This window comes from Plasmodium falciparum, assembly GCF_000002765.6.
Source record: "Plasmodium falciparum 3D7 genome assembly, chromosome: 6".
In the NCBI taxonomy this organism is placed as follows: Eukaryota; Apicomplexa; class Aconoidasida; order Haemosporida; family Plasmodiidae; genus Plasmodium; species Plasmodium falciparum.
Window position 1 is genome coordinate 122501 of NC_004327.3, and position 25000 is coordinate 147500.

Genomic DNA, 25000 nt, shown 5'->3' on the forward strand with positions numbered 1-25000 from the left:
TATATACATAATATAAATATATTTATATATATATATATATATATATATATATATATATATATTTTCATATATATGTGTGTATTTACTTGTACTCTTCCTTATTATACAATTATTTTTCATAGTAGCCGTTATAATGACGTCGAATTATATTATTCACATAGGCAATAATATAATAAACAAAAGGATAAAAATTAAGGAATTTCTTAATAAATACGAGAGGAAGATATTAGAAAAAAATGCAAGTGCCTTTTTTTATCTTCTAATTAACTTACTTTTTAATTTATCAATTGATAGATTTAGATTAGTGATAAATCGAAAATATATATTTTTCAAAAAAAAAAAGAGAATTGACCTAGTATTTAATATAACAAAAAAATTATTAGCAAGAAACAATATAGATATAAAAGAAAAAAAAATTAATTATTTTCTAGATAACATAAAAAAATATAATGATACATATACAACATCATTGAATACTATGCAAACATATCCAAATAATAGTATGCATGAAATTTGTTGTTCATATAATGATATAAATAATAAAAAACATCATTTACCATCAAATACTATATTAATTAATAATTCTTATACTAATAAAAAAGAATTCCTTAATAAAATATATAATTCTGTAAATGAAAAAAAAGAGAATATTACACATTATAATATTATATCTAATGTATTACTTAATAATAATCAAGAATTTGTTATAGATAAAAAATTTATATATGATAATTATTTCTGTGAAAATTATAATACACATAATATTCCTATTTCTCAAATCGTATCCTTATCAAATAATTCAGCATCCCTATCACCAGTACATGATAATACTTATGTTAATTTTGTAGACCATTATAAAAAAAATGATTTTAATAATAAAGATATCATAACCTTCCCATTAAATTCTTATTATTTACAAAATATCAAAAACAAATTTAATGAATACAAAATAAAAACACATGAAAATTATCTACTTAAAAAATATAATAAAAATGTTGAAAGACATTTCATAAGTGCTAGAAATACAACCAGTAGTAGTAGTAGCAGCATAAGTACAACTTGTTACAACAATAATAATAATAATGATAATAATAATGGTAACAATAATGATAACAATAATGGTAACAATAATGGTAACAATAATGATAATAATAATGGTAACAATAATGGTAACAATAATGATAACAATAATGGTAACAATCATAATAACAATCATAATAACAATCATAATAACAACAATTCCTATAATAGTAATAATCTTGCTTATGATAAACAAAACAATTTCATTCTTATTAAAAAGAAAAAACAAACAAAAATTAATAAATACAATATTAACATATTTGATGAATTCTTAGATATCTATTTGTTATTTAGATTAAGAGGGGGTAAAGGAGGATTTGGTGCCAATTTAAGAAATAAAAAAAAAAAAAAAAAAAAAAAAAAAAATAAAAATGATCTATTATTAGATGCTTCTAGAAGTATAAATGGACATAGAATATTAATAGACAAAGTTTTACAAACCTCAGATATATTACTAAAAAAAAAACAACAAGAACAAATACTAATCGAAAAATTAAACTCTTCTCACATTATAAATAATAATACAAGTGATGAAGAAAAAGATTTCACATTATCAAATAATCAGAATAAAAGTGTACATGACTTCATAAACCATAAAAATCATATTACACAAAATGAAGAATCCACGACATATACGAACCAAACAAATTCAAAACTACATGATATGATTTTAATGGGTATGAATAAAGAAAAACAAAATAAAGTAAACAATACTAATAATCAACATACAAATAATAATAAAATTAAAAAAAAAAATGCAATTCAAAAGAATGATACAAGTCATAAAAATTATAAGTTAAAATCAATTGATAATATGTATAATTTTTTATAATCATGGAAAAAACAAATGGGCTACATTACCTTTTGTTCATATAAATTATTATATATATATGTATGGATATATTTATTTATTTATTTATTTATTTACATTTAAATTTTTTTTTTCTTTTTTATGTTTTCATAACGTTGAATTATTTTTAGTAATTATTTTATGAAAAATATAGTTCATACGGAATAGTCGTGTGCATACACACCTTAAATATAATATAATTTTTTTTTTTTCTTCTTTTTTTTATGTTATTTATATTATACATATTTTATAAATTATTCATAAGAGAAACATAACCCCTAAATTTATTCATTCATTTTTAAATATAATAATATCCTTCAAAATATGTAATATATATATATATATATATATAACAAACGTTCAAAAATTATTTTAATATATATACTTTTTGTGTGTGTCTAATTGTATAAAAAAATATTAATGTATAAGGTTAAGCGAAAAATATAAAAGATAACGATAAAAAAAAAAAAAAAAAAAAAAAAAAAAATGAAAATCATATATATTCATACATACACCTAGCAATATAATGTTTTATACATTTAAATTTGCACAAGTATACATATAAAAAATGCTCCTACCCTTTATATGCCACTTATATATATATATATATATATATATATATATATATTAATGTATAATATATTTCTTCATTTTTCTAATATTAAAAAAAAAATAATAAAACAATAAAATAATAAAATAATAAAATTATTATAGTGCTCCATATATATGATATTACTTTACCTTCAATGGAATGATAGCATTGATGTAAGAAAATTATTTAAAATCTTTATTAAATAAAAAAAAATGTATACAGTAATAATAATTATATATATATATATATATATATATATATGTATGTATACTTATATTATCTCCCCGTTTTATTATAATAAATATTTTACACATTTGCATATTATATATATATATATATATATATATAAACATATATAACTATTTATATTTATATTTATATATTCACAATTATATATATTCTCCATATAATTCTCATTTTTTTTTTTTTTTTTTTCTAGTTCATTCCTTCGTTTTCGTTATACTGATAATTATCATTATCGTCCTGAACAAAGTCTACATTAATATTACACATATTACAATTCTCAAAAACAATTTTTGCAATATTCTCATTATTATATTTTATAATAGCATATTTTTCACCAAATGAAAATAAAGAAAAATATGATATATTTTCATTTAAAAAAATGGAATTGTTGTTTATAATATATTTGCTCAATTCTTCATTATCTCTAATATTGTTTAATGAGTTAATTTTTATAGTAGTACTATTCTGATTATTTCTTGTAAAGTTATTGTAATTATTGTAAGTGGACCCATCGTTATTATTATAATTTATATTGTTCATATGGTTCATATTGTTCATATTGTTCATATGGTTCATATTGTTCATATTGTTCATATTGTTCATATGGTTCATATTGTTCATATTATTCATATTGTTCATATGGTTCATATTGTTCATATTGTTCATATTGTTCATATTGTTCATATTATTCATATTGTTCATATTATTCATATTATTTATATTGTCAATACTTCCACCATTTATTCCATTATACACATTTCCACATTGATTATTATTTAAGACTTCAATTCTTGCTTTTATATGTTTTATTAATGTTTGCAGATTTTGTTTATTTTCTTCATTTATATTTTTATCATTGTACATGTTTATATATTCATTCAATTTATCATTACATTTTCTTAATAACTCCTTTTGTTTAATATTCATAATTTCCTGTCTTTTATCAGCACTTAAAGATAAAAATTTCTTTTCTGTTATATTTGGAGACACATATTTATTACTATTAATCATGTCGTTAAAATAACTAATTTTTTTCGATTCATTTCTTAATTCAAATTGAGCATTATTAAAATAAGTTGGTAAATTTTTATAGGCATTTAAAGCACTATCAGTAGACACAAATTTTACAATAAATAAATTTTTTCCTTTCATAAAATTTACACTTTCAATATCTCCATAAATATAACATAAACTATATATAAAATTTTCATCTTTATATTCATTTGTCATATTATAGATATATAAAATCCTTGCTGTTTTCTTATTTAATATATATTGGGTATCATTGTTATAATAATTTGGAGATACCATATTATTCATATATGGGTTAACCATCCCATAATTTCCATTATAATAATTGTTATCATAATTAGAGTTATTCATATTATTATTATACATTAACGAATTATTACTATAATATCGGTCTTCTTTAAAATACATATTATTATTACTATTACTATTAACACGATTCATATCATTCCCTTTATTCTCATAACTTTGCATAGCGTAGTTATTGGACCTATTCAAACCATTATTATAAGAACTCATTGTTTTCTTATTATTACTACAATACTTAAGTCAGAAAATAGCATAACCTACACAAGCATTAAACACACAAAAGGGATACTTTGTAATATTTTGTATTTCTTTAAGTTATTAACTTAAAATCATACGTATATATTTGTAAACTGTGTATATATTGGTAAAGAGTGTATATATTTGTGTTATTTTAAAAAAAAAAAAAAAAAAAAAAAAAATTTATTTGTAATGAAAATTCAATCAAGCCCAAAATATTAAAATAAATATAAATAAATAAATATAAATATAAATATATATATATATATATATATATATAATATCACTATATTTTTAAAATATTAATAACCTTTAACCTTTTAATTAAGTATATGAAAAAATATGCTTACTTCATATTCTCGCATATATATATATATATATGTATATAATTTTTTTTTTTTTTTTCGTTATTATTTAAGTGTCATACACATAATAATATATACATATAAACATTATACAAAATATATATAAATATAACATACTTTATATGCATATGATATATATTTATTAAGAAATAATTATAAATAAACATTTTCAAAGCTGTGTATAAGTTTCATGAAATAACTTTTCACATTCTTATATTTTATAACGCATAAAAGTAAATCCCTGTATCTTCACTAAAAAAAAAAAAAAAAATTAATTAAACAAAATAAAATGAAAAAAAAAAAATAAAATTGATCAAATGAAATATCATATATTAATTTATAAATATTTAAAAAAAAAAAAAAAAAAAAGGAAAAGTTTAACTTATATTCATACATCATCAGATGATCATATTCCACACATTTTATTTTTTTTTTTTCCTTCAAATCATCGATTTGTTATATGTTTATATATTATTTTAACTTTTATATATTTCTTTAAAAATTGTAATTTTTATTAATTATGTTTAAGAACTGTCCATATATGGGAAAATCAAATAATATATATATATATATATATCACCTATTAAATATATAGAATTATATTAATCGGTAATATTAACACACACATTTATATATATTTATATAATACATATTATTAAATAAAGATTCAATTATAAAATTTCTAAAAATACATATTTGTAAAGGACCTTCTTTCAATTCATGTAACATATATGATTCATTCATATTCTCATTCTTTTTCTTTTTTTTTAAATAAAAATATATAAATGGTTCCAGCACAACTTAATATATTTTTCCTTTATATATATATATATATAATATATACACTTCTATATGACCCCTGTTAATTCCTTTTTTTTAAATAAATAATTTTCACTAAATATTATTCCTTTTAAATATGTAATTTATAAAATGGTTCAAATAGTTCAATATGATACTGTATTTTGTAATACTTCAAGGAAATTTTTAAAAAGGTGCTTTTAAAAAAAATTATTCAAGTTGTTTTTATATCAACCCATAGGAATAAATAAAAGAATATTTATATTATAATAATACCTACTGGTAAATAAAATAACAATAAATTACTGCCAATTAAAAAAAAAAAAAAAATATATTAAAATAAAACATATATATATATACAATTTTAAAAATAGGAATATTTCAAATGTTGGTATACATATTATCGCATTATAAAATAACCCACAATTGACAAAAAAAAAAAAAAAAAAAAAAAATTTATTTCTAAAATGAGAAAAAAGTAATATATAAATAAAAATATTACTCCTCAAGTACACATAAAAAAAAAATATATATATATATATATATATATTTATTTATTTATATATATTCACATATATATTTCTTAATTTCTAATACGACGTATAATATGAATAATGCAAAAATTGATAAGAACAAAAAATGGTGAAGGTCTAGGGGAGAACGAAAAAAATATAAATCTAAGTATAGATGAGAATAGTGGTTTTTTTGAATCAATATTTAAAAATATAAGAAAAAATGAATATTTCAATGCAGGTGTTGGTATTATATCTGTAGGAGCTCTAGTTACTGTAGTGAATAGATTAAATAGTTGTGTGTATCAAACTATAAAAAAAAATATATTTACATCTCTTGAAATAACTATTAATGATAATGCTTATTATTGGATTTTAGAATACATAGTAAAAAAAGGAGTAATAAGCAGACATTTAAGCTTAAAAACACAAATGACAAATGAGAAAAATAAGAAGAATGTTTTGTTCTCCTTTTTACCAAGTGTAGGAAATCATTTATTATTTTACGATAATCATTTTATATTTGTTGAAAGAAGCCGAGATAAAAATATGATATCTGAAGTTAATAGATCAATGCCTTTTGAAAATATAAAATTAAGTACCTTTATATGGTCAAAATATGTATTTGAGAAAATATTAAATGATGCAAAAGTATATATAGAAAAAAAAGAAGAAGGAAAAACATTAGTATATAAAAGTTTTGGACCAGAATGGAGGCCATTTGGTAATCCCAAAAATAAAAGGCCAATAAATTCCGTAATTTTACCAGAAAATCTAAACGAGTATATAATAAATGATATTCAAACATTTCTAAATTCAAGTAAATGGTATATTGATAAAGGGATACCTTATAGAAGATGCTATCTTTTACATGGTCCACCAGGTTGTGGAAAAAGTAGTCTTATAACAGCCCTAGCTGGTTATTTTGATTTTAATATATGTACTATAAATATTAATGATATATATTTAACAGATGATAGATTTATACATTTATTAGCAACTATACCACCTAAAACTATTTTAATACTAGAAGATATTGATTTTATTTTTATTAATGATCCTATAATGAAATATACGAATAATGATCAAAATTCGTCATCAAATTCATCTATTTTTACAGGCACAAATAATCATAGTACAATCAAAACATTAGGGGTCTCATATAGTGGATTATTAAATGCTTTAGATGGTATTGTTGCAACAGAAGAAAGAATTATTTTTATGACAACAAATAATATTGAAAAATTACCACCTACCTTAATAAGACCAGGCAGAGTAGATATGAAAATACTTATACCATATGCTAATATCTATCAATATAAAAAAATGTTCCTTCGATTTTTTCCTGAACACCATGAACTCTCCAACAAATTCGCTAAAATATTCCAGGACTTCAACTTAAGCATGGCTGAAATACAATCTTTCTTTTTATTTTCCAAGGTAGATCCTTATAAAACTGTTCAAAATGCCGAAGAATGGGTAAGAACATATGCCCAAGCAAGGGAAAATAAAAAATAACCATAACATGAATTACAGGAATTGAAAATGTTCCAAGTTGTTAAACACGACAAGTTGTTTAATAAATCCACGAACATTTAAAAAAAAAAAAAAAAAAAAAAAATATACATATATATATATATATATATATATATATACATTTGTGTAATATTTAAAAATAAGGCTATTACATTTAAGCCCCAAAACATTTTTACATTATTAATTCATTATATCATCATAAAAAAAAAATATATAAATGTATATATATATATATTTTTTTTTTTTTGCGCACTTATGTGTCGCCCGTGTTTAATTAACTTTTGCTATGCTTTCGGCCAATGGCCTCCTTTAAATTGTAATATCCTCTTTGATATAGCAAGTGATTCAATTCTCTTTTTATTTGTACAGCTGATTTCATACCATTAAAAACCAAACAAGAATATAATTGACAAACTGAAGCACCTGCTTCAATTTTTTCTAAAGCATCCAATCCACTAAATATCCCTCCTGATGCAATAATGGGTATTTGTTTATTTGTATAATTATACATTTCACATATAAATTTTGTAGATATATCTTTTAGTTTTGCTCCGCTAACACCTCCTTTTTTATTTTCAAAACTTTTTATGTCATTTATTTGTGTCGTAGTATTAGAAATAATCATACCATCTATATTAGTTTCAAGTAATACATCAGCAATTTCTTTTTTCTGTTCTTGATTAAGATCTGGAGCTAACTTAACAAAAACCAAGGGCTTCTTTTTTGTTGTATTAAACCATAAGAAGTTATCCTTAGCATCTTTCATCATGTGACTATTATTTTTATTAAAATTATTTTTTTTTTCTACTATTTTATTATCTTCATTATAAGTACTTTCATCATTCATAATATTATTCTTTTCTAAATTATCTATTTCTTCTTTTACACTTAAAATTATATTTTTTAACTTCCCAGCTTCTTGATTATCTCTTAACCCAGGTGTATTAGGGGAGCTTACATTAATAGCTATATAATCAGCGTATCTTCCTATTTTATTAATACAATATTTTAGATCATCTACAATATTAACAGTATCTTTATTCTTACCTATACTGACACCTACAATATGTTTACTTAACAATTTATCTTCTTCTTGTCTTTTACGAAAAAGTATTAAATTTTCTGTAACTTTGTCACAACCCATATTATTAAAGCCACATGAATTTATAATACTTCTAGATTCAACGTCTCTAAAAATACGTGGTTTTGCATTACCCGTTTGGCCCCTTGGGGTTATGGTACCAATTTCGATAAACGAAAACCCTAATTTTAATATGCTATCTATACATACACCGTTTTTATCAAATCCTGCAGCAACACCGAATGGATTTATAAAATCAAGATGTTTAATATTTGTACATGCATATATACTATCATTACTAGTATCATATGGTAATATATTATATTTTCCTAGTAATAAAAAAAGGTCATGACATATTTCACCATCAATATATTTTAAACAGAATTTTAAAAATATATCATATAAAAAAAATTCAGGATTATAAGATTCAAAAAAACCATATAATCCAAATAATGAAACAAATAATAAAAATATTATTTTTTTATGCTTAGATTTTTCTTTTTTAATATTTTCATAAATATAATCATTATCAAGTACATCCTTCTTATTATTTACAAAATTGGAAGTACCTAAATTTCTTATATTAATCTTAAAAGGTACAGATACATATGATGATATATCATTTATTTTCTTTTTATATTCACATAATGGTGAATATATATATTGCCTATCATTACTTAATATTTTTCCACCATTATAATAATTATTAGAATCTATCTTATTATAATATCTATTATAATTAATTAATCTTAATAAAGATTCATTCTTCATATTATTACTTTCTTTCCGTTTGCTAGTATAATAAAACTTCTGTTCAAACAAATTTAAAACATCCTTTCTACAATAACTTAAAATATGTTTCTTTGGTAAAAACATAAATTGAGGTTTCAATTTAGAGATCATTTTTTAAAAATATTATCATCGTAACAAGAAATCGACTGGAGCTATCTATCACACAATTCTTAAATATATAAATGAATTATATATATATATATATATATATATTAAATAATTATATACAAAATGGGAATTTTCAAAAAAAATAATATATATGGCCCTTCAATTATTATTTTTATTTCATATAATTTTTATAAACATAAAATTTTTAAATACATTTTATTATATATATATTATATATATATATATATTAATATATGTATATAATTTTTTTTTCGCTTTCAAAATATTACTATATATATATTATGCATCACATAAAATACTGACTTTTTTTTTTCTCCTTTTTGACCACCTAACAATTCTAACATAAAATAATAAATAAATATATACATATATATATTTATATATTTTTCTTTATAAAAAAATACAATAATATAAATTTTATCTATATTAGGTATCGTATTAAAAAAAACGTTTATAGGATTTTCAAAAAGTTAATCAATTTTGTAATTTTCCAAATATTCATGAATGAATTAACAATTGAAGGATTACAAAATAAATACATGAATAAAAATATAATATATATATACATATATATATTTATATTTATTATTTAAAATTGAACAGTATTTTAAAAAATATAAAAATGTGGATAATACCTTAAAAACAAAATGTATAAATGTAAAAAAAAACTAAATAAGAAAATATGGAATTTAACATATTATATATATATAGAGAGAGTGAGAGACTGAAAAAAAAAAAAAAAAAAAAAAAAAAATGATGAAGGAGATATAAAATATTTTTTTAAAAATACACACATAAAATCATGAAAAAAAAAAAAAAAAAAAAAAAAAAAAAAAAAAAAAAAATTTATAATGATATAATATATATATATATATATATATTATTAAATATATGAGTGTTTTAAAAAAATGAAAAAAAATTAATTAAAATTTTTAAATGAGGTAAAACATATATCATTACTGATATGGATTAATTATAAGAATAATGTATAAACAAAAGGGTACATATATATATATATATATATATGGTTACATATTCGTGCCAGTATCAATGTTTATATATAGTGTCATATATTAACATTCATATCCACCGTTTAGTCGAGAAAAATTTTTTGTAGATCCTTTTTATCAAATGGTACTTTACACTGTGGACACTTTCTATTTCTTGTTTTTAAATTATTGAATATACAATTGTTACAATAAATATGACCACATTTGATAATAATATAATTTCTAAAGTTTTCCATACATACACTACAAATTAATCTTCTTCTTAATTCATTATTTTCTTCAATTAATAAATGATCATCAGAATTTTTAGATAAATTTTTGGATAGCATTTTTGAATTCTTTATTTCGTTAGATAGTTTATTCTGAAGAGTAGAATTTTCTTTTTCTAAATCTTGACAATGTCCTATTAATTTTTTATTACAATCATACACATTTTTTAAAATATCTGTTAATTCTATTTTTTTTTGAAATATGATATCATATTTATCTTTTAATTTTATAAATAAATTCATTTGTTCTTCTCTTTGACTATCAGAAAGTATTGCATTTTTTCTTGCTTGAAAAAATAAATTTAAATAAATATTAACAAAATCATCATGTTTTTTATATATATTATTTATATGTTTCATCTTTTCTTCATATGTATTTTTTAATTCTTTTAATTTCTCTTCTACATACGCTTTATTCATTTTATTATTAAATTTATCCAATAATTCTAATTCTTTATTTTTTATTTGTAATATCATTTCATCAACTTGTTCTTGTTTTTTTTCAAATTCTTTTGTTATTTCTTCAATTTCTTCATTAATGATATTATAATTTTTCCTTAAGCTGTGTAATTCCTCTTCGACGTTTCTTTTTTTGTTCAATTCTTCTTTTAATTTCTGATTTTCTATAAATAACTCTTTAAATCGTTTTTTTTCATCATCATATTTTTCATCGTTATCATTTTGAATATCTCTCAGCTGAATTTTGCCTTCCTCACTTTTGGACTCCTCATTAAACGAATTATCTTTTATATGTATACCACTCAACATTTTATCCTTTTCATTTTCTAATAAAATAATTTTATCTTTTAAATTTTTCTCAGATAATTTTAATTTCTCAATATACAACTTCATCTTTAGAATATCATTTTCCTTTTGTTGTAATTGCATAGTTTGATTCTTATCAATATTTTTTAAAACATTTATTTCGTATTCTAATGTATTTACTTTATTACTTATTTTATCTTTTTCCATATTACATGTCATCATATTTATTTCTAATTCTTTAATACTTCTAGTTAATTCCTTCTTGTCTTCAATGGTATTATTTAATAAGTGTTCATATTCTTCATCCTTTTTATTTTCCATCTTTAGAATTTCATTTTTTAAAATAATATTTTCTTTTTCTTTCTCTTTTAATGTAATATATAATTCATTAGATTCTTTTAATAAATTTCGAAATGGTTCACTATGTATAATATTTTGTTTTGTTATAATATTTTCAAAATTAACAAAAATATTAGAATCACTGTTAATTTTGTGACATACCTTCAAAGGATTTTTTTTTACATCATCTTCATTCAAAGAATCCTTCTTATAATTATTACGAAATCGATAATTACCATTATTATATTCATTATCCTCACTATTATAATTATCATCACTATTATAATTATTGTAATAATAATTATTATTATTATTATTATCATCACTATTCTTATTATCTGTACGATAATTTTTATTATTACGGTTATATGGGTTCTCCCCTTCATCAAAATAACTTACCTTTGAATTATCAATACCATTTTGATAATCTTTAATATTATTATCAAGAATATGTTTACGAATATTATCATTATTCAATTTGTATATTAATGTAGCCTTCTTTTTCTCTAGCCTATCTACCTGAATTTTTAAACTTTCGTTATCCTTTTGTAATTCGCTTATTTTCTTTTTTATATCAATATAATTTTTATAATAAAAACATTTCTCATAATTTATTTTTCGAATATAATCTAAGTTATATTTCCTAAATTCAACATTTTTTAAATACATAATTTTGTTTATAAGATTTAATGTCTTTTTTAAATTTATCAAAAAACATTTTTGTATCGTTTCCTCAAAAACATCTTGGTTATTCTTAATTTTTTTTTTTAAATAATCAAAATTTATTTGATTTTTTTTTTTCTCTTCTTCATTTCTATAATTTTTATTATTCAGCTTATTAAATAATTTATCTTCCCTTTCTATTACATTCTCACCTTCATTGTGTGAAAGATAATTACAAATGTTATTATCATCATGTTTATTTTTTTCAATATTTTCTTTACTCAATTCATTATATTCCTTTAATTTTACACTTTGCACAGTTCCTATCTTCTCTTCTAAAGAGAAACAAATTTTTTTCGCTTCATTTGGATTACATTCCAAACTTCTTTTTTTATTATTTAACATATTTTCTTTTTCTTCTTGTTCTTCACTTTCATTTTTTACATAATCATAAGATTTACCATTATCGCTTGTAATTACTTTTTCGTCACCTGAACATGATTTAGCATTATCACTTGTATTTATTTTTTCGTCACCTGAATAAGATTTACCCTTATCTAACATTTCCCCTCTCTCATTATGTATATCATAATTACCACACATGTTATCGTTACCACGTGCTTCATCTTTATTATCATTTTCTTGTTTAACTAAATTTTTATCATATGATATATTCTTTTCATTGTTATTATGATACAAATTAAAAGATACAAATGTTTTGAAAAATTCTTCATCCTCTTTATTTTCTTCTTCTCCTTCTTCTTCTTCTTCCTCCTCCTCCTCTTCTTCATTTTCTTCTTCGTCATCTTGCTCGTATTTTTTGTCCTCTATTTTTTCTTTCTTACCTTCATCCTTTACCTTTACCTTTACCTTTTTCTTCTTCTTATTAATATATTTTAAAAAAACTTGTAAAAAATTTTCTATATTATAATAAGGTGATTTCATCAAAATATTCTGATTGGCATCATCTTCAAGATCTTCTTTAATCATATTATTGTTTTTTATATTTTCATCATTTTGTAATTTTGTTAAATTATTATATTCATTTATCTCATCACCTATGTTTCTTTGTTTTATTATTTCTTCCCCTTCTTCTTTTTGTTCATTATTACATAGCAGGTTTAATAAATCGTTATTAAATACACTCCATACAACATTTACATTTGTTAATATACATTCGTGAAAACTTAAATCATTCTTTATGATACTAATATATTTATTCTTTTCCTGGATCTCTCGCCTATATACATTTAAACAGCTCTTTAAATTATGTATATATTCGATTAATAACTCGGAATTTTCTAAAGGTAATGATGTTGATTCGTCATTTTCATTTTTACTTCTTTTCTTATTACTCATTATTTTATAAATCGAAAACAAACAAAAAAAAGATATTATAAAATATGTACATATATATATATATATATATATGTTAGATATGGAAAACCAAAAAGATGTTATTATATCATGTATATAAAAATTAGGCATAAAAAATATATACCATAAAATACACTTATATATTTTATCGTGATCGGGAAATTATTTTTCTTTTTTCTTTTTTGGTGAACATAAGCCGCTACATAATTTGAAGGGTTCTTATAAAAATAATACAATCATAAAGATTTAAACATATATACATAAAAAATGTTTAATAAATATGTTTAAATTTTCTTAATTTTTTCTTTTCATTAGATATATCAAAAAAAGTTCTATACTTCATCTATATAAATAAATAAAATTATATACATATATATATATATATTATGGAACATAAAACAATTTACTTTTTTTCCAAATAATAAAAAATAAAAATATTTGTAAAAATAAATATAATTAATATATATATTATTTATTTATTTATGTTTCCATATTTTTTATATAAAAAAAAAAATTAAATAAAATGAAAAAACCCTATATAATAATTTCACATCATCTTTTTTTTTTTTTTTTTTTTTTTTTTTCCTTTATTCGATAAGAAGAAAATAGATATGGGTTTTTCCTTCAGTCATTATTATATATAAATAAATAAATAAATATATATATATATATATATATATATATTTAAAAAATTAACATAATGAACTTATATAATATACATAATATTTAATTGGTGTATTATTTATTTTATATTATTTTATTTTTTTCTTAATTTAAAAATTTTATATAATAAATAAAGATATATATATATATATATATATATTTATATAAATTATTGTTTTGTTAAATAAATAAATAAATATATATATATATATATATATTATTCTTTTCGTATTTGCAAAAAAAAAAAAAAAGAACGGTATATCTTATAAAAAAGTAAATTAAATATATTATTAAGGTTTCATATTAATATATACATATATATATATAGTTTTATTTGTTTTTATTATTATTTTTTTTTTTTTTATATCTGTAAATTTGTAAAGATATTCTTAAAAAACAATATTTGTATATATATTTATATATAATCCCTTTTTCTTTTTTATTTCCACCTTTCAATATTTTTCCGTTTTTATCAACTTATTTATTTTAGTAAATTAGTATATGTAAACATAAATATTTATATATGTCCTTATATATTTGTACCTCTTTATTATTAGTACTAAACCATATCTAACATATCTTATATATATAATATATATAATATATATTTGTGTCCACAACATTTTTAATATTTATAATTTACATGAAGTTTACTTGAATTATCATTTTACATATATTCAAGAGATCTTACTTTTATATATTCCCGTACATTTTTAGACACAGAAAAGATAACATTTGCTCTCATGTAAATAAATAAATAAATATATAAATAAATAAATATATAAATTCATATATATATATATATATATATATATATATATTATTAAAAGGAAAGGACACAATTGCCTTCCCTTACTTATGATTTAATTATTTATAGTATAAAAAAATTTATAAATATTTTCATAAACCCACTTTTACTATTTTTTTTTTTTTTTGTAAAAAATATAAAATTACAATATAGTACATTTTAGTATAGTATACTTCTAATCATAATGGCTCATCTTATATGAAATTATATTTTCCTACTTAATGAGGAAAATAAGAAATATTCTAATTATTTTTTAAATAATATTATTAATATGTTATAATAATATGATAAAAAAGAAAAAAATAAAATAATAATAAAATAAAATAAAACATGTATATTTAGGAGAAACGAGATATCGAGTATTCTCATAGGATATATAAATATATATAAATATATATATATATAATATTAACACTTTGTCATAATTCATTAATAAAAAAAAAGTACAAAAAATATATATATTTTCTCTCGATATTTCTTATAAACATAATCATATGTTATCAAAAAATATTTTAAATGTTTACATAAAATGAAGACCTTTTTATTACTTCTCTGTACTCAGGAAAATAAATATCAAATGGTTTTTTTATGGAAAATATATGCATTTTTTTTTTTTTCTTTTCTTTTTTTTTTTCAGTAATTTTTAAGAAACGAAAAAAAAAAAAAAGTAAATATATACATATATATATATATATATATATATATACCAATGTGTAAACAAAAATATTACAATTATTATAAATATTAAATTTATTTTTTACAAATTGAAAATTAAGAAAGTTTATATGGATCAATTATATAATTGTATATCCTTTTTATATTTTTAGAGCAAAAATAGAAATATTAATCCATATTTTTATATTTAATATATTAAAAAAAAAAAAAAAAAAAAAAAAAAAAAAGGATAATATATATATTTATCAAATGATAATATGGTAGTATATCCTTTTCATATATTTTAGACTTACCCATTTATTTATTAATTTATTTATTTATTACTATTTTATATAAATATTTAACATCCTTATAATTAAATAATTTGAAATATCATTTCAACCTTATTGTATTATGTATGTATAACATTGTTCATATGCTTAACTTTTATTCCTTCATTTTTTTCACACAATATTATATATATATATATATATATATATATATATATTTATTATTTATGTAATTTTTTTTTTTTTTTTTGTTTATTCATTTATTTTTTTTACATACTTATATTTTATCGTTTGAAAAATGGTTATGGGTAGAGTTCGTGCGACGTCTTATGTAAGGCGTACAATTTCACAACCGTTAAATAAAAATGTGCCCCCTATGAAAAATATGAAAAATGTAAACGGACTTAAGGATACCAATTTAATACGAAATAGAAATTTACATTTACAATTATTATGTAATAACAAAATGCCAGCAGGTATGTATGATGATGAATTAACAAAAGTGTATGATTTAGAAGAAACGTTACCTTTTTATTATCCTAGAAAATCAGATATTTATGGAATGCAAAATATGTTAAATAGTAAGTTAAATGTTTTATTAATATTTGTACCTATAGGATTATTAAGTCATTTCTTTGGTTTTAAAGATATATATATATTTTTTTTTAATTTTATGGTATTAATACCCTTATCTGCTCTTATGGGTCATGTAACTGAAGATTTAGCATTACATACAGGAGAAATTATTGGAGGATTATTAAATGCTACGTTTGGTAATTTAATGGAAATGATTTTTTCTATTCAAGCTTTGAATGCTGGATTAATAAATGTTGTTCAAGGTACTCTTCTTGGAAGTATCTTATCTAATTTACTTTTGGTTTTAGGTATGTCATTTTTTGCAGGAGGTTTATATCATCATATACAAAAATTTAATGAGAAAGGAGCAACATGTAGTACATCTCTTTTATTATTATCTAGTCTAGCTATAACTATACCAACAGTATCATCATTTACAACTAATAATAATTTAGACGTTATCCTAAAGGTGTCAAGAATAACAGCTGTTTTAATATTTGTAACATATTGTTTATTTCTATTATTTCAATTATATACGCATATTTCTCTATTCCAAGATAAAGAAATGACTGAAGAAATTCCTCAATTATCTGTTATATCAGGATCGATCTTTTTAATATTAATTACTCTCTTGGTAAGTATACATTCAGAATTCCTTATTTATTCAATAGATTCAGTTATTAAATATTATAATATATCAGAAAATTTTATAGGAGTTATACTTTTACCTGTTGTCGGTAATGCTACAGAACATTTAACAGCTGTTACTGTAGCAATGAAAAATAAAGTTGATTTAACTATGGGAGTAGCTGTTGGATCTTCTGCACAAATAGCTCTTTTTGTTGTACCTGTAACCGTATTATTTGGATGGATATTAAACAAACCCATGACTCTAGCCTTTTCCCCACTTTCTACTGTTATTCTAGTCATATCCGTTATTGTCACTATGGCTATTGTACAAGATGGAGAAAGCAATTGGTTAGAAGGAGTTTTATTAATCTCAGCTTATCTTATTGTTGGTGTTGTTTTCTGGTTTGATACATCATAATTCTTTTTTTTTTCTTATATTCTAATCACCACCTTATAAAAAGATAAAATATATACACACACATAAATACGTACAAAAAAATATACATATATATATATATATATTATTTAATACCTTATACCCATTTATTTATGTAAATATAAATAGTTGTTTTTAATATTATATAAATAATGTTTTTTATATACCTTATTTATTCCTTATTCTTTCTATTTATATTTTTATTTATATTTTTATATTATTTATTTTTTTTTTTTTTTTGTTACTTATACATAAATATTATTTATGAATTTTTTGTATTTTTATATAATGAGATTTACTAAATAGTATCGTGTAATTTTTAATATTACATTGTTTCTTTCAAAAACATGCCCACATATATATATATATATATATTTATATATATAATTATATTTTTAATTCACAAAACTTTATAAAAAATTATAGACTATATGTTATTTTTTAGTTCAAATTGTTAATAATACATATGAATATTAAAATATTATTATTTTAATATATGTTACATAAATATATACATATATATATAAGAAAATGTTATTGTCTTGATTTCATTCCAAGAATTATAATCAAAATAAAATCTAATCAAATCTAATCAAATCTAATCAAATCAAGTCTATACAGAATTCACTTTATAAGTGAAAAACAATAAACAATTTATATATCCTTTTATGATTAATTTATTATATTTTTTTTTTTTTTTTAACGGCTCGTTAATATGGAAAGATAAAAAAATATTATATAATAAAAATATGCACATATCTATCAATATCAATATTAATATGTATATATGTATATATTTATTTATTTATTTATTGGGGAGAATATAAAAAAATGAAATGGAAATATAATTTATTACACACATTTTAAAAAAATTCTTTAAATCATTTAATCTTTTCAACCTTTACCAACTTTGAATTAAAATAATAATTGGTACCTTTCTTTTTCTTTTTTTTTTTCTTAGATAAGCTTCTGAAATGATACTCTTTTAAAATTATCCACAAGGAACATCTAATGTCTGTCGGAATAAATGCCATCTAAGGAAAAAAAAAAAAAAAAAAACAATAAATAATAATAAATAATAAACAATAGACAATAAATAATGAACAATAAATAATGAACAATAAATAATGAACAATAAATAATAAATAATGAACAATAAATAATAAACAATAAATAATAAATAATGAACAATAAATAATAAACAATAAATAATAAACAATGAACAATAAACAATAAATAATTTTAATTTATATATATATATATATATATATATATATATATTTTTTTTATATTACCTGTGTGATTAGGGGTATGTGAGATGATATACACTCCCATAACATTGGATGAGAAGACAGAAATAATAGAATAGAAACTATTGAATGACAATATATACTCAATTTTTGAATTTTTGAATTTCCAGAATTAAAAAAATCACATAAAAGATCATTTGATGCTACATTTTTATTAATATATTGTTTTTTTATATTTTCACACATTTTCCTATCTTTAGCATTATTTGATATTGTTAAATTATCTAATGCATATAAAAGTAAATTATCATGTAAATAAAAAACTTTATTTTCTATATTAGAAAAATATAATTTATCCTTTTCATTAATGAATTGGTTGTCCTCATTTTTTTGTTCTGGTTTCTCTTTTTCATTTTCTTCCTTTAGATTTGACAAGTTCCATTTTTTTAATATCATCTTTACTTTTTTACTATCTGCTATTAACTCTTCTTTCTCATTTATATTACCACAATTAAATATGCTTTTAAAATATATAGATTTTTTTAAAAATAATATAATAGTTATTAAAAACGTATTATCTAAAAGTTCTTTTCTTTCCATACTTAATTTATTTATTCTGTAATTTCTCTTTGCTCCCTTTCTTTTAAAAGTCCCCATATCTGTAATATTATTACAAACTTTTCCCCTTTTATTATTTTGTGTTTTTTTCTTTCCATAAGTATTTTCATATCCTTTTTTGTTAAACTTAAATGAATTTTTTGAGGGTTGCCTTTTCCTTAACATTCCTGTTGCTAAAAAGTGAGGGTCATAAGTTATTAAATGATAAAGCGAAGATAAAGATGTTAAAATCAACGTGTGAGATAAAGGAATGTCAAAATATAAATATATATATAACGGAACAGTACATAAACGTAAATATGAAAACATATACGAATGCAAAGGAATGGTTTTATTTACAACCATTTGGATAATAAATTTCATCATAGTTTCTAAAAATAGAAAACCATTATAATTTAATATACATAACGGTACATTTAAATAAGTGTATAGACATTTTACATTTATTATTTTATTTAATATAGAAGGTATAAATGATGCCATAAACATTTTCTTAGGTATTAAATATAAAATATGTGCTAATATATTTAAAGATAATGTAGCTATATTTAAACAAATATTAACACGTTTATATACTTTCAACAGAGTTTTTTTTGTTATTTCATGTAAATATAATATTATGCTCTTTTTATATTTATATTTTTCTTTACAAAATTTATGACCAACATTCATATTATAATGATAATTTTTCTTTAAATATTTATAATCAATCCTTTTATATATATTATATTTATCATTATTCTTTTTGAAAATTTTTAAAAACAAAGTTTTCATCATATCTTTATATTCATTTCCATTTATTTTTTTTCTGCAGATCTTATTTTTATTTAATTCTTTAGCATTTTCACAATTATAAATTTTATTATTATGTTCATTTATTGTATAATCATATTTTTTTCTAGTAAATAATTTATTATCCTTATTTTTATCTTTCACAGATGTGTCTATATTATTATTACTATTATTATGATTTTGATCGTTTTTTTCATTCTCTTTAAAAACGTCGTCTTTTAATAAGAGGTCCTTTGTTTTATTAGTACTTGTACATAAACGATTAGTGTCTTTATCATGTGAACTATGTTTCTCTTCCATACAAATCAAATACTCATTTTTATCATCACTTACTTTTTTATGTCTCCTTTCATTTTTAATCTTTGAAGTATCCAATTTAGTGCTCTCCCTAGTTAAATATTTGGATTTTACGAAGACCTTATTTTTCTCATTCATATGTACAACAACTTTCAGCTTCTTTTCATATCCAAAAAAGCAGATAGGAAAAAATACATATTTTAGAGAAATATTTTTATCAAACTCGTTATTTAATATATCAATACATATGAACATATTCATATAAATATTTTCAACAACTTTTTCGTAATATAAAATATTTTCCAAATTTTTCAAAAGGATAATTTCAAAGATACTTATGAATTTACTTATATCTAAATAATGCATTAATTTGTATTGATTTTTTTTAATTTTATTTCGATGGAAAATCTTTTTCATATCTTCATACATTTCATTTTTAAGATCTCTGTAAAACTTCCTACATTCTTCTTTATTATTTGTTTCACAATTTTTATTATTATCTTTTAAAACATTTTCATCTGTAAAATCAATTCCTTCTTTCTTATTTTTTATAATATTATTTTTATGGTCCCATTCGATACTAGATGCTTTATTTGACATTCCATCACAACAATTATGACAAAACAAATTATCACCAGTGGAATAATTATTATTTAATATAATTTCATCATTTAATATTTCATCATTTGTCTTATCATTTATATTATCCAAATTATTATAGTAACAATTATTATTATGACACATAGGAAAAAACGTTTCATTTTTGTAGCATTCGTTATAACTATTCATTGGAATATTGTAATAATTCATATCATCATAATAATTATTAAGGACATACAAATTGTTATTCATGTCATACATATTGATCATATTGTTCACATTATTTAAACTATTCATACTATTCATACTATTCATATTATACATACTATTCATACTATTCATATTATGCATACTATTCATACTATTCATAGTGTTCATATTGTTCATACTATTAATACTATTAATATTATTCATACTATTCATACTATTAATATTATTCACATTGTTCATGTAACCCATGTCATTCACATCATCCACATAGTTCATATTATTCACATCATCAATATAGTTAATACCATTCATTTCACATCTCAAATTTGTATTATTTAAGTGCTTTTCAATAGTACAAAGTTCTGAATAATCCCCATTCTGATTCCACACAGTATTATTATTACAAACATGTGGTGTGTTATAATTAGTAACAATATAGTTATAACCAATATTATCATAATTCGTAGTGTCATTATTTGGAGTATTAAAATTAGTCGTATTAAAAAATGAACTGTAAACATTTTCATTTGTGTCATTTACAAATGTTTTATTCATAAGATAATTAATATTTTGTTTCTTTTTAATATTATCACATGTATTATAAACTTCAGTTATATTTTTTTTTCCATAACATTTTATGCTTATATCATCAAAAGTTCCATTAATTAATGGGTACGTAAAATTCCTACGACAATTTGTAAAACCATTATTAACACCCTTATCATTTTTTTCTTTTCTTTTATGATCTATATATATACCACGTGGATCATTACTTATTTTTTCATATTCCAATAATGAAAAAGTATAATTTTTTTTACCACCCTTTTTCCAATATTTCCCATATAATTTATCCAAATTATATTCTAAATAATAAGATGGCACACCCTCATTTATATTATTATTTTTATTTATTTTATAATTATTTATAGGAATGTAATTAAGTTTATGTACATCCATTTTTGTATCACCAATCGTTGAAATGCTATCTTTTATAAATGTACCACTATTAAACCAATCAACAAAAGCTGATGAATCATCATAATTTGAATAAAATTTATCATTCACAATATTATATTTTTGTTTCTTCTTTTTTCCCATAATATTATTATTTTGTTCACAATATATGTTCATGTGTCCCCTCTTTTTCTGTAAAATATTAAAATGTTTCTTACTATGCTTCTCTTCATTTTTAATAACATCCCTTGTATTTGATATTCTACCTTCCTTGGAAAAAAAATTATTATTTTCTTGGTTATCATTTCCTACTTTTCTTGCACATTCTATATTTTCTACATTCTTTGTTTTCTTGTCATTTAATATTTTTGCATAAGATCTTGTTATTCCTCTATTAATTTTTTTATTACTTCCCTTTGCCTTTTTATAACTGTACATGCTATTAATAGATGAAGAAGAACATGATGAAGAGGATACCAAATGATCTGAAACATAAATACAAGAAATATCATCATCTACAATAATATTATTCTTTTCACAATCTCTTTTTCTTAAAAATATATTATTATTACTATATGTTGTATCTATACAATTATTAAAGCAATAATTAGATCTCTTAATATTACCATCTCTATTATAATAATAATAATAATCATCATCAACTTTTTCATTATGTTTGAATATTTTTCTCTTATTACACATAATAGTATCATTAGTTATATTCTCATTTTTCTTTTTATTATTATCCTTTTGAATTTGTTCTTTATTCTTTATAATATTATCATTCTTTACCATATTACAACTTGACTTATTATTATTTATATTCTTCATCTTTTGATATTTATCCTTTTTATAATATATTTTTATATTTGAAAAATATAAATTATATTCATCAATTAAAAATAAATTATTCAAAATGTATAAAATAAGATATACAAATTCAAAACAACTTTTCTGTGCTAAATATTCTTTTTTCTCTTTCTTATCTTTATATATATTAAAACTACATCTTTTCTTTTTTTTCTTACTAAATAAATGTTCTATATCAGAACTATTTAAACTACTATATCCATTAGAATTACATTCACAACTCTGAGAAGCTATATTTTTATTATTATCCATATTATGACCTTTTCTTTTATCTACATTAATATTCCGCTTATTATCATCTTCACTTAATATGTGTATTTTCTTCATTTTGTTGCTTATCATATTATTACTTCCCTTTCTATTTCTGCTCGTATCCTTATTTTTTATTTTTTTTACTTTTCTTTTCTTATATTTGCGATAGTAATCATAAAATGAATACAACCTAAAAATGTCCATAATATTTATTTCTTCATGGGATAAACTTTTTATTATATCTACACTATTCTTACCATTTTCATCTAAAGGTTTTTCATTATCAATAATGAAATCTTTTATGATTTCCTATAAAAATGAAAAATAAAAATAAAATATAAAAATAAAATAAAAATAAAAATAAAATAACAAATAAAAATAAAATAAAAAATAAAAAATAAAAAATAAAAAACATATATGTCAAGAATATCAGATATATATATATATATATATATAACATTTTTTACCTGCTGATAGATGTTTTTCCGTTTTTTTTGCTTAAGCACATCCTTAATCCTTTCATCAATCATTTTGTTAAATCTAGACAATATATAGTTATCCTTATCACTCACAACATTTTCATTATTTAATTTCTGGAAAAATTCCAATATTTGTACTTCCTCATTATCTAATAAATATTCGGAAAAAGATTCAATCATAATGTTAAGTGATCTCTTTTTAAAATTAAAATTATGATAAAAAATTTTTAATATATCTTCTAACGTAACTATAAGTAAACATATGATTATGTTTATTTGTTTTAGTGATATTATATCCTTCATCATTGATATAGAATAAAACAAATTTAAACAAAAAATAAAATCAGCAACTTTTTCTTTTCTTCGATGAATAGATAATAGTATCCTATATATATCTATACATTTATTTTCTTTAAGTTTTCGTATAACCTTTTTATAATCATTTATCTTGTTCGTCTTTAAATTATCTCTCACCATATTATTATTATATCCCATATATTTATTATTATAATAATTATTATATCCCATATACATATTATTATAATAATTCATATAAGTATTATCATATAACACATTTCCATATCCATTCCCATTTCCATTGTTCATCATTCCCATATATGTTTGCTTAAAGTATTTTGACAT

At 19.8% G+C, this 25000-nt stretch overlaps 7 protein-coding genes across 7 annotated transcripts in view; 3 read left to right on the forward strand and 4 right to left on the reverse strand.

Annotated features, from left to right (window-relative positions):
• Positions 1-133: 133 nt before the first annotated feature.
• PF3D7_0603000 (conserved Plasmodium protein, unknown function) lies at positions 134-1912 on the forward strand (the record flags this gene model as incomplete). Its single annotated transcript, XM_960927.1, has 1 exon — positions 134-1912. One exon carries the CDS (start codon positions 134-136, stop codon positions 1910-1912), a length of 1779 nt encoding a protein of 592 aa, XP_966020.1.
• A 1045-nt stretch (positions 1913-2957) lies between these two features.
• On the reverse strand, positions 2958-4316 carry PF3D7_0603100 (RNA-binding protein, putative; the record flags this gene model as incomplete). Its single annotated transcript, XM_960928.1, has 1 exon — positions 2958-4316. One exon carries the CDS (start codon positions 4314-4316, stop codon positions 2958-2960), a length of 1359 nt encoding a protein of 452 aa, XP_966021.1.
• A 1804-nt stretch (positions 4317-6120) lies between these two features.
• PF3D7_0603200 (mitochondrial chaperone BCS1, putative) lies at positions 6121-7536 on the forward strand (the record flags this gene model as incomplete). Its single annotated transcript, XM_960929.1, has 1 exon — positions 6121-7536. The coding sequence occupies one exon, from the start codon at positions 6121-6123 to the stop codon at positions 7534-7536; it is 1416 nt and encodes a 471-aa protein (XP_966022.1).
• Positions 7537-7828: 292 nt separating this feature from the next.
• On the reverse strand, positions 7829-9538 carry PF3D7_0603300 (dihydroorotate dehydrogenase; the record flags this gene model as incomplete). Its single annotated transcript, XM_960930.1, has 1 exon — positions 7829-9538. The coding sequence occupies one exon, from the start codon at positions 9536-9538 to the stop codon at positions 7829-7831; it is 1710 nt and encodes a 569-aa protein (XP_966023.1).
• A 1111-nt stretch (positions 9539-10649) lies between these two features.
• Positions 10650-13961, reverse strand: PF3D7_0603400 (trophozoite exported protein 1; the record flags this gene model as incomplete). Its single annotated transcript, XM_960931.1, has 1 exon — positions 10650-13961. One exon carries the CDS (start codon positions 13959-13961, stop codon positions 10650-10652), a length of 3312 nt encoding a protein of 1103 aa, XP_966024.1.
• Positions 13962-16692: 2731 nt separating this feature from the next.
• On the forward strand, positions 16693-18018 carry PF3D7_0603500 (cation/H+ antiporter; the record flags this gene model as incomplete). Its single annotated transcript, XM_960932.1, has 1 exon — positions 16693-18018. One exon carries the CDS (start codon positions 16693-16695, stop codon positions 18016-18018), a length of 1326 nt encoding a protein of 441 aa, XP_966025.1.
• Positions 18019-18917: 899 nt separating this feature from the next.
• PF3D7_0603600 (AT-rich interactive domain-containing protein, putative) overlaps positions 18918-25000 on the reverse strand; it is a gene marked incomplete at both ends in the record, with an annotated part of 7526 nt that continues 1443 nt past the window's right edge. Inside the window, 3 exons of the mRNA XM_960933.1 lie at positions 18918-19070; positions 19332-24188; positions 24347-25000. The exon at positions 24347-25000 is cut by the window's right edge and continues 1443 nt beyond it. Coding sequence (XP_966026.1) covers positions 18918-19070; positions 19332-24188; positions 24347-25000 — 5664 coding nt within the window. The remainder of the gene's footprint in view (positions 19071-19331; positions 24189-24346) is intronic.